Raw genomic sequence first — 16579 nt, forward strand, 5'->3', positions numbered from 1 at the left:
CTCATAAAAAGACGGCCAGATGTGGTGGCTCACGCCTGTAATCCCAGCACTTTGGGAGGCCTAGGTGGGCAGATCACAAGGTCAGGAGTTTGAGACCAGCCTGACCAACATGGTGAAACCCTGTCTCTACTAAAAATACAAAAATTAGCTGGGTGTGGTGGTATGTGCCTGTAATCCCAGCTACTCAGGAGGCTGAGGCAGGAGAATCGCTTGAACCTGGGAGGCAGAGGTTGCAGTGAGCCAAGATGGCGCCACTGTACTCCAGCCTTGATGACAGAGACTCCATCTCAGAAAAAAAAAAAAAAAGCGAGAAGACATTATCAGATCCATAACATCCCCTTTAACTGTGAGGAGCAGTCTGTTGTCCATCCAACCTACAAATCTCTTGTCCTGGCTCCCACTAATCCTTATTTTTGGTGCAACTTGCCATTTTCACTGTTTGAGTTTTATAATCTGCAGCTGTTGTAAAGTGTAGATTATTCCTTTATCCTGACTTGACTGGCAAAACAGAGTAAAGTCACAGCACCTGGTCCCTTCCATAATTGTCTCTCAACTCACTCAGCTGCCATTAGCCTTAAATGATGTGACGTATGCACCTGTCTGTGTTTCACAAGAAGCGCTTGATCCTTGGGCCTCTTCAGAGGGCTTAAGCGGAATGAAAAATTTAAAAATATTGAAAAAACAATAGAATGAACAATACATGGTCATGTCCCTCTAATGCTTATTGATTTTTAAGATCTTCTCAGGCATGAAAACAAGATTCACTGCAAGTATCCCAACATTGGATTCCTGTTAACTGCAAGAGCAGCTTATTGATCAGCATGGGATGTCCAGCAGGGCAGGAGCAGACCTGTGTCTGCCCCACCAGTGAATCAACCCTAGTTCAGCCCTAAGAGATGGAGCTCAGGTGGGTGGGAGCTGCATTCACTTGAAATGAGGGACACTGTGGCCCAGAAGGGTCCTCGCAGCATCTGCAGAAAAGACTGAGGCCATTCCTCAGTTATATACCAACTCTCCGGGGACCTCATCTTTTTCTTGCTAAGGGCCCCAAGAATTCCACATTATTTTTTTCTGTGTCAAAAATAATATAACTACTACTTGAATTCATGTATAGAGAACGTGGGTCTCAGAATAAAATGAGTTCGTCTGCATATATTCCTGCCTTCCATTCCTCTTTCTCAAGGAATTGTTCATTTAACAACAGATTCTGCTGTTATTATGTGCTGTTTGAAGGTTGGCAATACAGACATTTGCCATATGCCAAATGACAAAAATCCCTGCTGTCTTGCAGCTTACATTTTAGGGGATATTGTGAACAGTTTGGTGAGGAGCCTTCCAATCCATATATGTATTAATATAAACAGGTTTGTGCTGTACATATGATTGTGCAGCTGGCTTTTTTCACTAACAATATGTCTTGGAGCTCATTCCATGTCAGCCAGAATGGTCCTTCCCTGTTCTTTGGTAGTTACATAGTGGTTCTCTGTAGGAATAACCCCCTGCTAGTAAACATAGTTTTTGTTTTCATGAATAGTGTTGTAGCAAACTTCTTTCTGCATGTGCTGTTGTACACACACAATTTTGGACACTTAATAAGTCATGGTATATAAATCAATTACCCTCTCGCCGCCTCAGTTTCCTGATCTGTGCATTGACAGTAATGATCATAGTCTCCCTCTAGCCATCAGGGAAATCCAAATGAAAACCATGATGAGACAGCACTTTAGGCTCACTGGCCATGCATATAATTTTAAAAAATAGATAACAAGTGTGGGTGAAGATGTGGAGAAATTGGAACCCTCACGCACTGCTGGTGAGACTCTAAAATGATGCAGCTGCATCATTTTGTAAACAGTCTGGGAGTTCCCTCAAAATGTTAAACACAGAGTTACAATTTAACCAAGCAATTCCACTCAGAGGTATATATTCAAGAGAAATAAACACACATGTTGCCACAAAAATTGTTTTAGAAATGTTCATGGCAGCATTATTCATAACAGCCAAAAGGTGGAAACAACCCAACTGTTCAACTAATGAAGAGATAAACAAAATGTGGCACAGTCACACACAGGAATGTTATTTCTCATTAAAAAGATGCGAAGTACTGATACAGAATCCAACATGAATGACCTTTGAAATGTTATGCTAAGTGCAACAAGCCAGTTATAAGAGGCTACATATTACATGATTCCATTTATATGAAATTTCCAGAGTAGCCAAATGTATAATGACAGAAAGTAGATAAGTGGCTTTTAGGGGCTGGAAGGGAGGAAATGGAGAGCAAATGTTAATGGGTGTGAAGTTTCTTTTTTGGGGTGATAAAAATGTTCTAAAATTTGCTGTGCTGAAGTTGCACATATCTGTGAATATACTAAAAGCCATTGAATTGTATACTTTAAATGGTTGAATTGCATGGTTCTACGGTCTGAATGTTTATGTCCCCCTGAAATTCATCTATTGAAACCTAATTACTAATGTGATGATGTTTGGGAGGTGATTAGGTCATGAGGGTGGGGCCCTCCTGAATGTGATTATTTCCATTACTTAAAAGGCTGGAGAGAGATCCCTCACCCCTTCCACTGTGAGGACATAGCAGGAAGGCATCATCTACAAGCCAGAAAGTGGGCCCTCAATAGACACCGAATCTGCCCGTGCATTGATCTAGGACTTCCCAGCCTCCAGAACGGTAAGAAATGAATTTCTGTTGTCTATATGCTATTCAGTTTATGGTGTTTTGTTAAAGCAGTTTAATGGACTAAGTCATATATGAATTATATTTCAATGAAGCTGTGAGGACTGACTGAATCACATAAGGTGTGTAGAAAGGTGCTGGCACTTCGAATCTATGTACCTACTACCTCCATTGTCACTTCCAGGGGCTGGATTTCTAGAAGCAGAATGGCTGAGTGAAAGGGGAAGTGCATTATTACTATTTTTTAATCTTGCAAAGTTGCCTTCTAGTAAAGGCTTTACCAGTGCACCCTCCTAGATGTGGTGCATGAAGATACTGGTTTTCCTTCTTTCCTTCTCAAAGCAGCCACCACCAAAAAAGTCTGAAAGGAAATACACAAGTGTTCACAGCGATTTCTTTGGATGCTGGGATCAGGTGTGAACTTTGTCTTCCTTTTCCTATGTTGCTTATCTCTATTTTCTCATAGCGCTAAAAAAGGACATGTAATAATTTTGTAATGTTTAAAAAACAAAAGCACCCCCCATGTCTGTTCTCCTTGAGACTCCTACCCACTCACAGGCTTGGGAGTGATGACTGCAGAAGATCCTTATTGCCACACCCTAGAGAAGACAGGAACCCTTCCCATTGTGATGGTTTCTGTTGTAAATTTCTAGAAGAAATGGCCAGGGGGCGACAAACCTAAACATGAAGGAGGTGCAGAAACTGCCTTTTTTTGTCCCAGACCTGTACTTTCTTGCTAGAAGACACCAAAAAGCCCTGTAACAAAAACCATACTGTGAGCTGATGCCCCCTTACCAGCTACTAGACACAGCAAGTTTGCAAATGCTTCATATGTCTTGCCATTCACTCCTCACAACAATTCTAGGACAGAGGTACTGGCGCAAAAATGGAGTTAAGGGAATTAAGAGGTTTACTCAAAGGCACACGGCTAGGAAGTGGCTGAGGTAGATACTGTTAAGTCACCTTCGACTTCAAGTCAAGGTCATCAACAAGGATCTTTTATTATCTCATTTAAAAGTGATTATTTCACTTTTAAATGAGATAATAAAAGATTCAGGGGAGGCTGGTGATTCGGCAGCTCAGCAATGTCCTCAGGGTACCTCTTCTTTCCACCTCTCTGCTCTGCCATCTTCCTGTCGCTTACATCCTCGGGTAGAAATAGGGCACTAGCAATGACATCTAGAATAGTAGAAGGCCAAGCCAATGCAGCCCCCCAGAAGCAGTGCATGAGGATACTGGTTTTTCCTCTTTCCTTTCCTTCTCAAAGCAGCCACCAACAAAAAAATTCTGAAAAAATACAAGTGTTCACAGCGATTTCTTTGGGCAAAGGGACCAGGTGTGAACTTCCTCTTTCTTTTCCCATATTGCTTATGTCTATTTTCTCACAGTGCTAAAAAAGAACATGTGGTAAATGTGTAATGTTTAAAAAAATAAAAGCATCCCCCACAGTTCCCTTTGCTATGTCCAGGGGAAGAAGACGGGGACAGTTTCTTCCTAGGGTTTTCTCCTTGGAGTGCGGAAACTTTGTTTTTGAAATCCCTTTCCCTTCCTTCCAGCAAACTTTTCCCACAGGCACACTGTGTGTCTCATTGTCCCAATCTAGATCAATTACCTACTTGGGAACCAATCATTGGCAAAGTGAATGAAATTCCCTCTAAGCCTATCCCTGGGGTTTGTGCTGGAGGTGGGTCATTGTCCCCTGAGGGGGAATGTCTCCAGAGAGAAATTGGAATTTTATTAAGAAGAAAGAGGGGAAAAGGATGTTGTGGAGTTGGAAGGAAGATCCAATGTGTTCAGCATTGGTAGAGACTCAAACATGCAATTGTGAAACTAAGTAGTCTCTGTTTTTAGCTGCTGTGCTGTTCTGTATCTTTGCCAAGATTTCCATTGCTAGAAATTGATTATTGAGGATGGAGAATATAAGTCATCCACATCTTTTTCTCTCTGTTTTCAGGTCCCATCCTCTAAGAAAGGGGATTTGAAAGTTTGGTTTGGAGCAGGTTTTTGCAATTAAAGTAGTTGATTTTTGAAATGCCACAGTCTCTACTAGATAATTACTATCTTGCTGTCTCTAGCCTGGAAGAGTGCCATTACACATTTCTCTTCGAGGTGGTCTCCTGGCAGCTTATAGGACTAACCTGATTAATAGTACTGCATTTTAAATTTAGAGGACTTTGGAAAGACCTGCTTGACCTCCCTTCCTGGGAATCACATTTTTAGCTGATGTGATAGATTGAGGTATTGTTCAGAAAATCTTCGCTCACTTCCCTTTCACCTTGGGACACAGTACACTTCCTGAGTCACTGACTTTGGGCTTGGGCATTGACTTGTTCTGGTCAATGGAATGTGATTGGATGTGACTCTAGCAGAGGTCCTAAATAATGCTTGCACTGTTTGGCTTGGCCTTCTGCTATTCTGACAGCCAAGAGAAGAGCATGACTTGGGTAGCCACTGTCATTTCTCTCTGTGCCTCAGAATTAGTCCCATGGAACAGTTACGACTTCAATTCTGAACTAAGGCAGAATTGCCCTAGTCAACTTACACACCTGTAAGTGAGAAAAAGAAAGGCTTATCTTCCTCAGTCACAGAGGTTTTATTTTGCAGCAGTATTGCAGCAATAGTAGATTGACACAGGTGAAATTTGAGGGCATTCAGCAAAGTGTATGCACAGTGTAGGCATATTAGACCAGCTGTGAGAATATCTCATCAAAGCAGCTCCTGGAATAACAAGTGTTAAGTATGGCTCAGGGAGGGAATGCTTTGGAGATGTTTTGGTGAATTTCTTGAAGCAGCCTCAATTCTAAGAACTATCTATAAACTGTTTTCTGACCGATTCTCACCAAAGCAAGTGCCATGGTCAAGAAATTGCTAAACCATGTGTTTCATCATCAATACTCACATGTAGTATAATGTAGAAGAAAGAGCACTGGACATGGTGAGGTTTTGGACCATAGCTGTGTACCACAGTTTAGCTCACGTCTAGTCTGTGGCTTCAGGCATGCCATTTAATTTCTCTCAACTTTACTCTCCTCACCTGCAAGTTAGGGGTAGTTATGAGAATAAAATGATCAGGCATATCTATGGTTTTCAAACTGTACATTTAGTGATGGGATTTTTTTCAAACAAAATCGGTATGTAAACCTGAGAACTGAATCTCACAGTCAGTTTAAACATTCTGTATTTGGAACCAAGTCTTTTACTGTTGGTGAAACCTCCCGAGTTCCTTCTTAGAGCCCTAGAGTTCCCTGCAGCCTCATTTGAAAACAACTGATACAGCACAAGCACTCTACAAATGTGGGTGGTGGTGGTAGATGGTGGTTCTGGTATGTGATTTCAAAGTCCCCAAAAAGGTTTCCTCATCGTCTCTTTCTCCCAGATCCCTCTCACGGGCTGTAATCTGAAAGCCACAATTAAAGATTATGTGTGTATGTTTTGGCACACTTCTAAGGTTAAAGGAATAAAGAGACTCAACCATACTCAACAAGTCCACCATAATGACAACACAATCCTTCTACAGTTCTATGATGTCTCAAGTGTCTGCATATCACCCATGATTATCCCATTAGTTATGTGGCAATTCTTTGACTCAATGTCACTATTTGAGCAGAACAATTTACTATCCTGACCTGGAAGCCTGTCGTGTCCTCTCAAAAGAACATATTATCATTTTGTGGTTTGACATAATGCTGGGCTTCTTTGCTCATATGTGCTACAAATGGTACCCCAATTTACTCTGTCCCCAAGGGTATTCTCAGTTCACAAGTCTGTCTGACAGTGAATAACAATGAGTACAATCAATTGTTGCAAAAATAGATTTTACCGTTAGATCAAAACTTGGCAGCAAACCCGTCAAGAAGTCCTCTGTGTCCAGCCCACTGCTTTAGAACTACTGCCTTAATGATATTTCTGCTTTTAAATATTCCCTGATCCTTAGAAGCTGTTTATACCTTGATAAAACTGAGCCTGTAAGAGTCCACCCAGAGAGCATTCAGTGGGGGCGAAGTAGAGCCTCTTAGTTTGAATTCACTCAGGAGCAGACCCTGAGACAAGGATACAAATGCAAGCAATTTATGTGGCAGGTGAGGAAAACACTGTTACACAGGAAAGGAAGTTAGGTGGGCAAGTAGCCAGTAGCAGATAAATTGTCAGGAAAATTACCCATGTGGGTGACTGAAGCTAAATCCTACCAGGGAACTCCCAGAACCAGCATGGAACACGCACCCCAGAGTTCTCCCACCCAAGAGAACGAGGACTTGCAGTATTTATACAGCAACTTCCTTAGTCACTGGTTAAGAATGTTCTTGGGAACATCAAACTTGACTTTTCTGGCCTTGAGTGTGCATGAGCACAATGCACCCCATAGCATCAATTATAGGGAGAATGGGAGGGAGGAAGAGCTTTGAGAATGCAGCAATTGAGTTTAGGGAAGGAAAGGATGTCAAGGATATTCGAAGTTTCTTAATTCTCATTTTGTTCAGTGCCAGTCCCCTTCTAAGTTGTGGCTGCTTGGCATAGCAGTTTTTAGTAAAAACGTTAAAGAGGTAGAAGAAGAAATACATACCACCTCTTGGTGACATATCTAGTGCCAACACAACATTTTCACAACTTCAGGCAAGCATCTCTGGCTTGGATGGGGCAGAACTGGGGGAGCAAGTATCTTGGTGGTGAGGACTACTGCTTGGCGTCTAATGGTCCCAGCCAGAGAACCAAAGGCCTCCCTGCTTGGCCTTCTCTTGAGTTGGTAGGCTACACTGGGTTGAATTTTATATTACCTTAACAAACCATCTGAAGTTACAGTAAAAAAATTGGGAAGGTTTATTACTTTTATTAAAACTCAAAGACATTAAGCACTAATGCTCTACGTATGGGTTACCTAGTTCAAGATGTCACTTTTATATTTTTTTTCTGGGCTGAGGAGTAATGGGATCTTTGGAAAAATGTAGCTATGGCAGTCTCTCCTGACATAGTAAGATATTTTCACACAGGGGCTTTTGCTGAATGTGTTTTGCTTTTTTGCTCGGAGAGCTTTCAGTGTTGGAAAATGTTGGAATTTTGGATGTCTCTTCATCTTTCTCCTCTCTGAGCTCTAGATAATTGAGGTATAGATTCAAGAAGTTCCAAGTATTAACTTATGAATTACAGAACTTGGAGACCATCTGAATGTTTGTTAATACGGGAAAGATTAAATATTAATGCATTATGGTATATCCATAAAATATAACTCTATGCAGCTATAAAAGAGAATGAAGATGCTCCCCTCCCTTGAATATTCACATAAAAAAGTGCCAATAAAATGGGGAGGAGTGAGAGGAGATAATATACTTGTAGTGTCTTGTACATACATAAAATTTGGAAAGAATTGCAAGAAAATACTAATGGATAGGGCTTGGGAATAGGAACAGAGTAGATGGGGGCCTGGGTGGAAGGGAGAATTTTTACTGAATGCCATTTTTTGAGAAGCACATAAATATATTGCCTGTATATACCTAGACATCTAGAGAAAGACTAAGATAAACCCTCAGAGTGTATCTGAGTATCTCTTACCATGACTTCGGGAAAGGGGAAAAAAGCGGGGAAGAAAACATGGGAATGTACAAATGGGAGAACAGGAGTTGTGTACTCTGAAGGTAGAGATTACCATCTCCATCTGCAAAACGCAGCACTGCTGTGCTCTCTACATTTCACTCAGCAAGTAGGTGCTTGGAAGTATGTCAGCTAAAGGCCGAGGCAGCCAGAGTGTTGTATGATCTGTTGGACCAGCTGTTCATTACCACTCACTCAAAAGGCAGTGTAGGGTGACAGATAAGAGCATGGTCTCCTGCATCAGAATAAACGAAGGTTCAAGTCCTGGCTCTGTCACTTGCTAAATACGTGGGCTTAGGCACCTATTTCATCCTCTCTGAGCCTGTTTTCTCTTGTAAAACAGAAATACTGCTATTACCCACCTCACTATTACGAAGTGTAATATACAGAGTGCACAGCACAGTGTGTGGCCCATTATAGTTGCTCACTAGCTTTTAGTGTTTGTTTTTATGAGTTTGAGTTATCTTTGTGGAGAGGAGCACAGACCCTGACTCTTCTGCTTGAGATAGAACCAAGTCTATGGTACCTGAGTCTGGGCAGGGCAACCTGCCCCTTTCTGACTTTGCTGTGTGACACAGCAGCTGCATTTCCATTCCAGCTTCTAAAGACTGAGTGTGGGGGTCTCCGGAGGAGCTGCTTTACTGGCAGATGTATCCTCTAGGATTCCAGAGTCAATGCCAGATGTCGGTGTGCAGCTGTGTTCACAGAACATCCTACCAATGTTTATTCCCTGTGTAATTGCAAAGTAAATGGCTTAATGCCATTGTAAAAACAACTCTAAAAGTTAATAGTTCTTCTAATAGAACCCCCCACCCGCCACCTTCAACAGCACCAAATTGTTAGTTCTCAGTCTTCTGTCTCACAGAAAGAAGTGAGGGACCTAGATTACACCTTGGTCAATAAATGTACTTAAAGTTTCCTTCTTGATGATTTAATCTGGGTTTGGGTAAGAAAAAAGCAGGTATCAGCCATGCTACTGGGGATTTCCTAACCTTTATATTATTACATGTTTTATCCTGCCTTGAGAAGGAAGTTTTAAGCTACACCAATATTCAAGGCTCAAAGAGTTATGTGTGTTTCAAGTTTTTTAAATGTTTGGTAGATCAAAGTTTTGTTTTTGTCCTGGTCCCTGTGTTCTGGCCCGAGACTCTTTGCTTTGTTGGGTAGTCAAATGCTGTCTCCTTTTGAAGAAGCAGGTGAGCCAATGACAGACGTAATGGGGAGTTGTTGCTCTAAGAATGGAGGGACCTGGGACTGGACATCTGGTTCGTGAATCCAAGTTCATTTCCAATGTCTTTTCCTGTATGAAAAAGCCAAGTGCCTCAAAATAAGGGTCCAGAAGCAGCCAACCTACAGTTTTAACAGCATGATTGACCTTATGTGCTTTGCCAGTTCAATCTACCTTGAGGAAGAATACTAAGTAGAGTTTGCCCATGGTCAACTCAGGAACTAGAAGTGAGAGATTAGAAGGAATGAATGCAATTATTGCCATTGCTGATTTCTCCTCAGTCCACTACACTCTAGGCAGCATGCACTGGGCAGTTTGGTGTAGTGGTTCAGATTATGGGCTCTGAAGCCACACTGCCTGTTCAAGTCCTGGCTGTGCTCTTATTAACAGCTGTGTAGTTTTGACCTAGTCATTTAACTTCCATGAGTTTCAATTTCTCTGGTGTAAAATGGTAGTTACAATAGCTCTAATTCGTAGGATTGTAAGGGTTAAATAACTAACATGGGTAAGGGACCTGTTTCATAGCGAGCAGAGTAGAAACTTCGTCTCAAACTCCCTATCATGAGTGTTTTCATTTGTTTGTTTAGTACCTGATACTAAAGAGTACCTAATTCAGTTGAATCATGTAGTTGGCAAGTAGGGACTGAAATAAGTTCTCTGTAAATTATTTATGTAATATTTGGGCTCCTGCACCCACATGAGCAATCTCTGTTTTTGCCTTGCAACCGTCCACAGATAGGGTTAACTTATCCAAAAAGAATCTCCCTACACATCAGTGAGTAAAGTGGACGTGGCTCACAGTAGGCTGGTGAGGTCTGAGGAGGGAGCAAGGGGATGTGTATTGCACATACTTCAACACACGCACAGATGCACCTACACAACCCTGCAAACCACGTTCACATCTTTCAGGATTTAGTCTCTCCGAAGTACCACTTGACTATGTTTTAACGGTTCCCCTTGATGCACTTTTCCCCATAGCAGCCTCCAGTGTTGTTTTTTTTCTGTCTCTGGGGAACTTCAAATTCCTTAGTCTTTTTAGTAAGCGGAGCTGTTCAGTTCTGCCCCAGCTCTGACCCACAATCTTACTCCATCATACACATCACAGCCCAACATCTTCAACTAGATTCATTGATGTGTGAAGACGGTGCTTTCCCTAAGGGGTCTCAAAGCACTTTGCAGACATCCAAATGTTCATTCCCCAATTAAATGCCTGCCCTGTTATTTACCATCTATGTGACCTTGGGCCAGTTATTTCACCTCTCTGAGTCTCAGGTCACTCAACTGAAAAATGAAGATAATGCAAGGACCGTGGGGGTTGTTAGGAAGGAGAAGTGAAATCGTGACTGCAAAACATAGAACGGCGCCTGGTGTCTAATAGCATCACAATGTATTCTTTTTGTATAAACATAGAGCAGAATCCCTCATCTAAACTGGATTTCTCATGGTAGCAAATGGGCATTGACTATGAGGCACTATAGGGCACCAAGGAGGAACAGGGCTATCTAGATGGCACTAGGAACTTTGCAAGTTACTTTATCACTACACGTTTTTCTCCTCTGTGGTAAAGTGGGGATAGTAATCATACTTATTTATGGCTGTCAGGGAGATGAAATGAGATAATGCATGCAAAAACAGAGCCTAGTCCAATGTAAGAACTTAGGAAAGCTAAGCTATTATTGTTAAAAGCATATGTTTTAAATTGAACTATTAGGATAAGAAAGCATATCTGCTTCCTTTCTGGATTTAAAATTCATATTCGTAAAGTCTAGGTGTAGTTAGGAAATCCTATTATTATTTTTCTGAAGGCTTTATTCAAGACAGAAGTTATTTAATTTAGCAGATAGCTTTGGCTTTACAAGTATTAAATCACTACATAGTCCGTAAACTTACTAGTAATTGTCTCTTGATATTTCATTTGAAAATTTGAACTTCTTTTTGGGCTGTTAGCTTTGTAGTAATATCCTTTCATTAGCTACACCATTAGAATTAATCTGGTGCATGAGAGGATAGTTCAGTACTCCTGACCAGTGTTCCCTCTGAGTTTGTATAAACTGTGAGCAATTGGCCATATTCCACAAGCAACTAGTTATGAGGTGGAATATGCATGAGCAGACTTTAGTGTTGAGATCAAATAAAGTTTGCAGCAAATTTAATGTGATGTTTAAAGGATATGCAAAATCAATATTGTGCGGTGTGATAATTAGACATAAACACAGTTCACACAGATGACTGCAGTTGCCTTCCCTGAAACAAGCCCTTCTAGGATTAGCTACCTAAGAAGTGGGTGGAACTGTTAGGAGCACAAAGCAGCTTTAGAGCTCCTCAGAATTCTTCCGAACTAACAGCCTCCAGATGTCTCTCTGTGGAGATGGAGCCTGGGTTACTGGAGGCTTATTAAGACCAAGACATAAGAGCTCTCAGCGCTGCTCCCAGCCACAGCCTCCCGCGTGCCTCGCTCAGCGCCAACATGGCAAAAATCTCCAGCCCTACAGAGACTGAGCGGTGCATCGAGTCCCTGATTGCTGTTTTCCAGAAGTATGCTGGAGACGATGGTTACAGCTACACTCTCTCCAAGAGGGAGTTCCTGAGCTTCATGAATACAGAACTGGCTGCCTTCACAAAGAACCAGAAGGACCCCAGTGTCCTTGACCGCATGATGAAGAGACTGGACACCAACAGTGATAGGCAGCTGGATTTCTCAGAGTTCCTGAATCTGATTGGTGGCCTGGCTATGGCTTGCCATGAATCCTTCCTCAAGGCTGTCCCTTCCCAGAAGCGGACCTGAGGACCCCTTAGGCCTGGCCTTCAAACCCACCCCATTTCCTTCCAGCCTTTCTGTCATCATCTCCACAGTCCACACATTACCCTTGAGCCCAGCACACCAGCCACCTCATGTAGGCCCCACCTGCGGATAGCAATAAAGCAATGTCACTTTTAAAAAAAAAAAAAAAAAAAAAGACCAAGACATGACAAAATTGGCCTCCTTCTGGTTGTTGTAGGGGATTGACTGAAGGGAAAGTTTGTTAGCCTAGGACAGGAATCAGCAAACTTTTTAATAAAGGGCCAGATAGAAAATACTTTAGACACTGATGGCCATATGGTCTGTGTTGCAATTACTCAACACTGTCATTGTAGGGCAAAAGCAGCCATAGAGGATACAAATGGGTCTGGCTGTGTTCCAATAAAACTTTATAGAAACAGGCGATCTGCTGGACATGGCTGCGGTTTGCCAGCTCTTCCTGTAACCATCCAGTGGGTTCACCTTGCCCACTGCCTAGACAGAGCTGATTTATCAAGACAGGGGAATTGCAATGGAGAAGGAGTAATTCATACAAAACAGCTGTGCAGGAGACCAGAGTTTCATTATTACTCAAATCAGTCTCCCTGTGCATTTGGGGATCAGAGTTTTTAAAGAGAATTTGGCAGGTAGGGGCTTGGGCAATGGGAAGTGCTGATTGGTCAGGTTGGAGATGGAAACAGAGAGAGGGTTGAAGTGAGGTTTTCTTGCTGTCTTCTGTTCCTGGGACGGATCACAAAACTGGTTGAGCCAGATTACCAGTCTGGGTCAGCTGATCTATTGAGTGCAGGGTCTGCAAAATATCTCAAGCACTGATCTTATGTTTTACAATAGTGATGTTATCCCTAGGAGCAATTTGGGAAGGAACAGACTGGCAGCGAGCTGCTGCATGACCCCTAAACCGTATTTTCTAACTTTGTAGTTAATTTATTAGTCCTGCAAAGGCAGACTGATCCCCAGGCAAGAAGGGCGTCTTTCTGGGAAAGGGTTACTATCAATTTTGTTTTAGAGTCAAACAATAAACTAAATTCCTTCCTGAGGTTAGTTTGGCTTATGCCTAGGAGTGAACAAGGACAGCTTAAAGGTTAGAAGCAAGATGAAATCAGTTAGGTCTGATCTCTTTCACTGTCATAATTTCCTCAACTATAATTTGTACAAAGGTAGTTTCACTCCTAGTCTAGACTACAGCTCTGAGTGGGAAGCTGGAGAAGAGGAGAACCCAAACCAACACTTTCCAGAGGAGGCTAGCATCTGGGTTGATGAATGAAACAGAGCCATGGGAAGTTGGAGGACAGAGGAGCCTCAAACACTTCTCTCTTCTCTGACTTTATTGGACTTGTCTGCCTTAATGAGGGCAACCAGCTGGAGAGGTAGTACAGAATGGATAAGCATGTGAATACTGACTGGGGTCAGGCTTAAACCCCACCTCTCTCTCAATTTAGCTGTGTGATCTTCGGCAGGTTGTTATGCCTCTCTGAGCCCATCTGTACAATTGGGTTCATACAACCTGTCTTTTAGAATTGTGAGGATCAAATGAACTTTGCTATGTAAACTGTTTAGCATGCACTAAATGGTAGAGACAGTGTGTCTCTATACTGGGTTTTAAAGAAGGCTCAAGATCTTTTTGAGATTTGTTGTTTTTCCTACAGGCTTTAAATTGCAACTCCCTGTAAGTTGAGTTTGTGTCTGACTAGTTCCATAATATGCCTAGGAGTAGAATTGGTGGTTCAGCTTTAGGTTGTCTATGTTCAGCAAATACTAAACAGCTTAGTAGATACTAAGCAGTTTTCCAAAATAACTATGCCTATTTGCATTTCCATGAGCAATGTGATGTGAATTCCAGCTGTTCATCATTCTGGTTCCTGGCGGTTTTAACTGGCATATTTCCAGTGAGTGTGTGCATGTGTGCACTTTTTCATGTGCTTATTAGCTGTCTGAGTATCCTGACACTTCTGTGGAGTACCTGTTCAAGTGTCAAGTTTTCTTATTGATTTGTGAAAGTTATGTATATAGTCTAGATATGAGACTTTAGCTGCTATGGGTGTTTTCTGATAAACAGAAGTCTCTGATTTTAATATACAGCCATGTACCACATAATGACATTTTTGGCCAATGACTGCATATATATGATGGCTGTCCTGTAAGGTTATAATGCCATATTTTATTGTACCTTTTCTATGTTTAGAGATGCAAATATTTACCGTTGTATTACAATTGCCTACAATATTCAGTACAGTAATATGCTGTGCACACTCGTAGCCTAGGAGTGATATATACCATTTAGCCTAGGTGTGGCAAAGGCTATCCTATCTAGGCTTGTATAAAGTACATTCTACGATGTTTGCACAATGACAGAATCACCCAACAACACATTTCTCAGGATGTGTCTCCATTGTTAAGTGCCTGACTGGAGTTCTATTTATCTATCTTTGCTTTACGTTTGAAGTCGATATTTTAAGTAAATTATTTGGTACTATTCGTACCACATTGCTTGTAACACTTTCCACTAATATCTGCTAGTTGAAAACCATTGGATTTATTGGCTAACTTCCTTCCAATCCTGAAATTTGAAGCAAAAAGCCCATGAAGTCCTCCTGCCAGTTGGTGGTGGTTTGGGCTCATTTTCAACACACCTGAGAAGGATGGATATGTGGAGCTACTGTTAGCTATGAAAAACTATGGACACTTTCATATAATTCAGTTTCGTCTATCGCTTGTCTAGCAACTAACTAAAAATGAGAGTGGTTAGTGCAGAAGAGAAAAGGAGGAAATTTTGCAGTGCACAAATTTGTACTAGGATAGGATTTCAGGGGAAAGGTTAGGTAGTGTGGGGAGATGGAGATTCGAGCAGCTGTGGAGTATAGCCAAGGAAGAATCATGGATATCTGGAAAAGGGAAGAGAAATTGAGAGGGAGGTGGGTCACGGGACAAGTGAGAGGGAAGGGAAATGGGAGGGAAAGGCCAAAAAGAAGGTTTCAATTATGTAGCAAATGTCAGAGGCTCAAACATAACAAGGGAAGCTGTTCATGAGAGCTTGATGTGATGAGAACTGATTTCCTTGACTTTTCTCAATTTTTTACTAGAAAGGTCCTAATACTAAATCACATATCAAGTCTTTCTTTGATAATAGAGGCCATTAATTCTCATCACTTTTTTTCTCTCCTGATTGGGAATAAAATGGATTATTAACTCTTGAATAGAAACCGTATGAAATAAAGGGGATAAAGGAAATTTAGAAGCAGAAGCAAGTACTCTCAGCTCCTGCAGTTAATCCTGATTGGCTTAAGAAAATCCACAAGTCTCATCCCTGGGACCACAGTGAAAGGCTGATTAGGACCAGTGAGGGCCTGGCTCAAGACTTTTATTTGCTAGTGGACGAGATGAAGCTGAGAAGATGTGGTTTGGAATTGATGCAGTCATCTTGCTACCACAGGGAAGAGCCTGAGAATCGAGCTAACACAAGGAAGAAAGGAGACAGAAGCCAAGAGATGGACGGATTGGTTTTAGAAATGTCACCTGAGTCCCTTGATCTAGCGGCACCTGACTTTTAATCTGTCTAAGTCAGGGATTGGCAAACTTTGCCCGTAAAGGGCTTTAGGCTTTGTGGGTCACGTCATCTCTATTACGCTACTGATCTCTATGATTGGAGTACAAAAGCCACAGATGGTGCATAAACCAATGGGCTTCTCTGTGTTCCAATCAAACTGTAAGGCAGGCAGTTGCGGGAGGGCTTGGCACAAGAGCAATAGCTTGTAGATCCCTCATCTAAGACACTAAATTTTCCTTTTTTGCTTAAGCGTATTTGGCATGGGTTTTCTAACACTCGCAACTGAAAAAGACCTTAATTGTTATAGGTTCTTAGGTTGCGAACAATGGAAATTGACTCCAAATTACTCAGGGAAAATCAGAGGTTTATTATCAAAATAAAGCATAGCCAAATTACAAAATCTCAGGAGAGAAATGTCAATTGTTGTGACTGAGGTCACATATCCAGGGAAGGGGGATTTACCAGCCCTCCCAAGGCTGCATGCAGGAAGAAAGAGGTTGTTCCTATAGGGAAAATTAGGGGACTGTATTCAGACAAACAGGTACTAGAGGCTGGATCTACTCCATTAGGAAAGGAAGAAGTTCCCATCTCAAGGGGAACTGCAAATGCAGTTCCTCAAAGGCAGTCTTGTGTATTAGAAAAACATGCTGGTTGACAAAGACGGTGTCCTTGTACCTCTGCCACTAACTGGCTGTGTTGTCCTGGGCAAGAGATGAAATTTCTCTGGACCTT

The 16579-nt window shown here is 41.8% G+C and overlaps 2 protein-coding genes across 3 annotated transcripts in view; both read left to right on the plus strand.

Annotated features, from left to right (window-relative positions):
- PRR5L (proline rich 5 like) overlaps positions 1 to 16579 on the plus strand; it is a 168042-nt gene that overhangs the window by 7451 nt on the left and 144012 nt on the right. For both annotated transcript variants that reach the window (XM_035262376.3, XM_035262377.3), the window contains one exon: positions 2552 to 2686. The gene's annotated coding sequence lies outside the window, so the exon portion shown is untranslated. The remainder of the gene's footprint in view (positions 1 to 2551; positions 2687 to 16579) is intronic.
- Positions 11941 to 12326, plus strand: LOC100394998 (protein S100-A11). Its single transcript, XM_035262382.3, has one exon. The coding sequence runs from the start codon at positions 11971 to 11973 to the stop codon at positions 12286 to 12288; it is 318 nt and encodes a 105-aa protein (XP_035118273.3). The 5' UTR covers positions 11941 to 11970; the 3' UTR covers positions 12289 to 12326.

Source organism: Callithrix jacchus, chromosome 10, assembly GCF_049354715.1.
Source record: "Callithrix jacchus isolate 240 chromosome 10, calJac240_pri, whole genome shotgun sequence".
NCBI classification, from domain to species: domain Eukaryota; kingdom Metazoa; phylum Chordata; class Mammalia; order Primates; family Cebidae; genus Callithrix; species Callithrix jacchus.

Bases quoted from the DNA above. Each gene is read 5' to 3' on its own strand.
- LOC100394998 (XM_035262382.3), top strand. From the start codon at position 11,971: ATGGCAAAAATCTCCAGCCCTACAGAGACTGAGCGGTGCATCGAGTCC.